At 44.9% G+C, this 6,000-nt stretch overlaps 1 protein-coding gene across 1 annotated transcript in view; it reads left to right on the top strand.

Moving 5' to 3' along the window:
* The window catches only part of LOC106606155 (CUB and sushi domain-containing protein 3), a 540,034-nt gene that overhangs the window by 366,525 nt on the left and 167,509 nt on the right, over positions 1-6,000 (top strand). Inside the window, exons 43-44 of the mRNA XM_082975995.1 lie at positions 313-501; positions 3,452-3,629. Coding sequence (XP_082832121.1) covers positions 313-501; positions 3,452-3,629 — 367 coding nt within the window. The remainder of the gene's footprint in view (positions 1-312; positions 502-3,451; positions 3,630-6,000) is intronic.

Raw genomic sequence — 6,000 nt, 5'->3', positions numbered from 1 at the left:
CCCTTACCTTCTAATGACTCTTGTGTGGCTTGTGAGCAAAACATGTGCGTGTTCGTGAGAGTCTCAGCTTTTCATAGATGGGTCATAATAGTTTGTAGCTCAAACGGTTGGGACTCTACCAGACGTTTTTGTGAGAAGAACCAGATTCCGGGAAGCTGCCCTTGTCTCGCCTCTTTACCTCGGCTCCCATTAATCACACAGACTAATGGTCGTTGTCAGGCAACGTTAATCTGCTGTCGTTTTCCCCCCTCGAACCATTCAAATAAAAAACCTGTTTTTAACATACCCTTTCTGTTTCCTGTTGACCAATAGCCTATGAGCTCCAGCGCTGCCCTGACCCGAGGCCGTTCCGTAACGGCGTGGTGATAGGCCGAGACTTCGGGGTGGGCCTGACCATCTCGTTTGAATGCCTGCCAGGTTACACCCTGATAGGAGAGGTCTCACTCACCTGCCTGCATGGGGTCAGCAGAAACTGGAACTACCCTGTACCATGCTGTGAAGGTGACTGCATTATCTTCATGTGTAATGTATTTATTATCTCTGTAAATTGACTTCTCTTTGCAATTCTCTAGTGGCATTAAAAGTGGTGTAGTAGTGTATCTAGGCTGACCTGTACCCTGCTGCTATTTATCCAGGCTGACCTGTACCCTGCTGCTATTTATCCAGGCTGACCTGTACCCTGCTGCTATTTATCCAGGCTGACCTGTACCCTGCTGCTATTTATCCAGGCTGACCTGTACCCTGCTGCTATTTATCCAGGCTGACCTGTACCCTGCTGCTATTTATCCAGGCTGACCTGTACCCTGCTGCTATTTATCCAGGCTGACCTGTACCCTGCTGCTATTTATCCAGGCTGACCTGTACCCTGCTGCTATTTATCCAGGCTGACCTGTACCCTGCTGCTATTTATCCAGGCTGACCTGTACCCTGCTGCTATTTATCCAGGCTGACCTGTACCCTGCTGCTATTTATCCAGGCTGACCTGTACCCTGCTGCTATTTATCCAGGCTGACCTGTACCCTGCTGTCATTTATCCAGGCTGACCTGTACCCTGCTGCTATTTATCCAGGCTGACCTGTACCCTGCTGTCATTTATCCAGGCTGACCTGTACCCTGCTGCTATTTATCCAGGCTGACCTGTACCTGCTGCTATTTATCCAGGCTGACCTGTACCCTGCTGCTATTTATCCAGGCTGACCTGTACCCTGCTGCTATTTATCCAGGCTGACCTGTACCCTGCTGCTATTTATCCAGGCTGACCTGTACCCTGCTGCTATTTATCCAGGCTGACCTGTACCCTGCTGCTATTTATCCAGGCTGACCTGTACCCTGCTGCTATTTATCCAGGCTGACCTGTACCCTGCTGCTATTTATCCAGGCTGACCTGTACCCTGCTGCTATTTATCCAGGCTGACCTGTACCCTGCTGCTATTTATCCAGGCTGACCTGTACCCTGCTGCTATTTATCCAGGCTGACCTGTACCCTGCTGCCATTTATCCAGGCTGACCTGTACCCTGCTGCTATTTATCCAGGCTGACCTGTACCTGCTGCTATTTATCCAGGCTGACCTGTACCCTGCTGCCATTTATCCAGGCTGACCTGTACCCTGCTGCTATTTATCCAGGCTGACCTGTACCTGCTGCTATTTATCCAGGCTGACCTGTACCCTGCTGCTATTTATCCAGGCTGACCTGTACCCTGCTGCTATTTATCCAGGCTGACCTGTACCCTGCTGCTATTTATCCAGGCTGACCTGTACCCTGCTGCTATTTATCCAGGCTGACCTGTACCCTGCTGCTATTTATCCAGGCTGATCTGTATCTGACCTTGTTTTTCATGTACCACACTGGCTGTTGTTTATCATGTACCACACTGGCTGTTGTTTATCATGTACCACACTGGCTGTTGTTTATCATGTACCACACTGGCTGTTGTCTCTCATGTACCACACTGGCTGTTGTCTCTCATGTACCAAACTGGCTGTTGTTTCTCATGTACCACACTGGCTGTTGTTTCTCATGTACCACACTGGCTGTTGTTTCTCATGTACCACACTGGCTGTTGTCTCTCATGTACCACACTGGCTGTTGTTTCTCATGTACCACACTGGCTGTTGTCTCTCATGTACCAAACTGGCTGTTGTCTCTCATGTACCACACTGGCTGTTGTCTCTCATGTACCACACTGGCTGTTGTTTCTCATGTACCACACTGGCTGTTGTTTACCATGTACCACACTGGCTGTTGTTTCTCATGTACCACACTGGCTGTTGTCTCTCATGTACCACACTGGCTGTTGTTTCTCATGTACCACACTGGCTGTTGTTTCTCATGTACCACACTGGCTGTTGTTTCTCATGTACCACACTGGCTGTTGTTTACCATGTACCACACTGGCTGTTGTTTCTCATGTACCACACTGGCTGTTGTTTCTCATGTACCACATCCGTCCTCAGCCTTTAGAGGGTGTAGTGTTTCTAGTGGACATCCAGCCTTCATTCAGTTTAAACTTGAACTCTACGCTTTGCTTTGTTGTTTGCTTAGACAGATTTTATAGGCGCATTGAGCGGTTATGACGGGCAGTTTTAGTGCCTGAATCATAGCATGGGGCTCTGGTTGAAAGTATTGCACTATATAGGGAATAGGGCCCTGGTCTAAAGTAGTGCACTATATAGGGAATAGGGCCCTGGTCTAAAGTAGTGCACTATATAGGGAATAGGGCCCTGGTCTAAATTAGTGCACTATATCGTGTGTAGGGGGCCATTTCAGATACAGACCAGGTAGCTGACGTCAGTAACAAGGACAGTGAATCACATCTCCTGGGGTTTACCCCTGCAGAATACACACATCTATGAACAATAACAAAATCATGTTTGGTTATGGTTGGTGTACTTACAGTTAGCCACTAGGGTAGTGTATCAGGGGACCGGCTGACGGCTTCATTCTGCGCTCTCTCTCTCTCTCTCTCTCTCTCTCTCTCTCTCTCTCTCTCTCTCTCTTCTCTGTCTCTGTCTCTGTCTCTGTCTCTGTCTCTGTCTCTCTCTCTCTCTTGCTCTCTCTCTCTCTCTCTCTCTCTCTGTCTCTCTCTCTCTCTCTCTCTCTCTCTCTCTCTGTCTCTGTCTCTCTCTCTCTCTCTGTCTCTCTCTCTCTTTCTTTCCTTCCCTCCCTCCCTCCCTCCTTCTTCTCTTCCTCTCTCTCTCTCTCTCTCTCTCTCTCTCTCTCTTGCTCTCTCTCTCTCTCTCTCTCTCTCTCTCTGTCTCTCTCTCTCTCTCTCTCTCTCTCTTTCTTTCCTTCCCTCCCTCCCTCCCTCCCTCCCTCCTTCTTCTCTTCCTCTCTCTCTCTCTCTCTCTCTCTCTCTTTCTTTCCTTCCCTCCCTCCCTCCCTCCTTCTTCTCTTCCTCTCTCTCCCTCTCTCTCTCTCTCTCTCTCTCTCTTTCTCTCTCTCCCTCTAGCCCAGTGTGGTGGTAATATCACGTCTCTGAATGGGACCATCTATTCTCCCGACCACCCAGCAGAGTACCCTAACTTCCAGGACTGTCTGTGGAGTGTACGGGTTCCCCCAGGGAATGGTATCTACATCAACTTCACCGTTCTCAACACTGAACCCATCTACGACTACATCACCGTCTGGTAAGCAGTGCACTTCGTTACAGTAGTATGAAATGCGTCACAAATGGCACCCTATTCCCTATATAGTGCACTACTTTTGACCAGAGCCCTGTGGGTGTAGGGCGTCGATAGAGTGTAATTTGGGACGTGTTGCTGAATAGCCTATGTGTTTCTGAATAGTATAATTTCCCCCTTAAAATCCTCAGTAGTGATGCGCGGGATGGACTCATAACCCACAGTCCCCGCGGTTAAGGCCGAGTGAGTTTAGGGTCAAGAAATATTGTGTGGATGAAAGGCTGGTGGGTGACGGGTTGAATAAAGAGAAAAAGAATCGAAAAATCTATCATTCTAATGCTATTTATATCTATAGGCTACATTGAGGTTTTTCTTACATTATTTTAGGATGCCTGGCATTAGGGCATAAACCTAAACTTTAGGGCTTAATTTGACAGGCACCAAATGCTTTAGGGAACGGGCAGAAAAAGTTAACATCAAACCACGGAGGCAAAAAGGACAATGTAGGAGTTTAATTCAATAAGAGAAAAGCTGTGAAATGGAGAGTTGAAAATAAAGAGGAAGGGAGGACCAGAACAGCGATGTTTGGGAAAGATCAGGTGACGAGGTAGAAGAGGATGATAGCAGCTATGTTACGATGTGATGAAGAGGATGACAGCAGCTATGTTACGATGTGATGAATAGGATGATAGCAGCTATGTTACGATGTGATGAAGAGGATGATAGCAGCTATGTTACGATGTGATGAAGAGGATGATAGCAGCTATGTTACGATGTGATGAAGAGGATGATAGCAGCTATGTTACGATGTGATGAAGAGGATGATAGCAGCTATGTTACGATGTGATGAAGAGGATGATAGCAGCTATGTTACGATGTGATGAAGAGGATGATAGCAGCTATGTTACGATGTGATGAAGAGGATGATAGCAGCTATGTTACGATGTGATGAAGAGGATGATAGCAGCTATGTTACGATGTGATGACTGTGAGGCGCTGGAGACAGGGGACTTCAAACAGGCCTATGGCACCTCAAAGGGAACTGTAGCCTATCAAATTCAACAGTCACAAGACAGGGGACTTCAAACAGGCCTATGGCACCTCAAAGGGAACTGTAGCCTATCAAATTCAACAGTCACAAGACAGGGATTTAAACAGGCCTATGGCACCTCAAAGGGAACTGTAGCCTACTGTTCAGATGGGATAAATGGAAACTGAAATCTGGACACTGACTGTAGGTCTATAACCTCTCACAGAGCCTTCATATATTCCTGCAGAATTAAAACATGCCTTGCAGTAACATGTAGGCTACATTTTTACTCAGAAACAGGAGTGGAGAAATATAATTTAATTTCTTTCAGCATCTTGACAGAATGCGAATTCGCAGTTAGATACCATCTGCAGATGTGTTATCTTTAACAGCATTATAAAAACCTGATAGTATTTCAACCACATAAAAGCCGAACTGAAATCTTATCAGAAACACGTTGGATTCCTGGCGAGTTGATTTAGCCTTCTAGGGCAACACAATGACACAAGAGAAGCTGATTTCTATCTAATTATAGACAAGTTGACTAACTAATAGCCTTTATAAGAAGTGATAAGCAGAAACCTTGATAATCAGTCATCCTGTTAAAACATCCTTCCTCTCTCTGACTGTAGCCTTGAAGTGAATTTTCTATATTAGCGAGTTATGGTCAGGAGCATGCCTCTGATTTTCACGTAGTCGGGCGATTGAGGACGCGTTATTAGTAATTGCGGGCGGGTGAGCAAACAGTAATCCTTAGGGTATACTGATAAAAAATGATGTCAACAACGGTAAAGAAATAGACCTTTAAACATTTGATACAGGGACAGAAGGAAACAGAGATTTAAACATTTAATACAGAAGGAAACAGACCTTAAAACATTTAATACAGAAGGAAACAGACCTTAAAACATTTAATACAGAAGGAAACAGACCTTAAAACATTTAATACAGAAGGAAACAGACCTTAAAACATTTAATACAGAAGGAAACAGACCTTAAAACATTTAATACAGAGACAGAAGGAAACAGAGATTAAAACATTTAATACAGAAGGAAACAGAGATTTAAACATTTAATACAGAAGGAAACAGACCTTTAAACATTTAATACAGAGACAGAAGGAAACAGACCTTAAAACATTTAATACAGAAGGAAACAGACCTTAAAACATTTAATACAGAAGGAAACAGACCTTTAAACATTTAATACAGAGACAGAAGGAAACAGACCTTAAAACATTTAATACAGAAGGAAACAGACCTTAAAACATTTAATACAGAAGGAAACAGACATTAAAACATTTAATACAGAAGGAAACAGACCTTAAAACATTTAATACAGAAGGAA

The sequence above is a fragment of the Salmo salar genome, chromosome 05 (assembly GCF_965601325.2).
Source record: "Salmo salar chromosome 05, fSalSal1, whole genome shotgun sequence".
Taxonomy (NCBI): Eukaryota; Metazoa; Chordata; class Actinopteri; order Salmoniformes; family Salmonidae; genus Salmo; species Salmo salar.
This window is presented reverse-complemented; position numbering and strand designations above follow the sequence as displayed.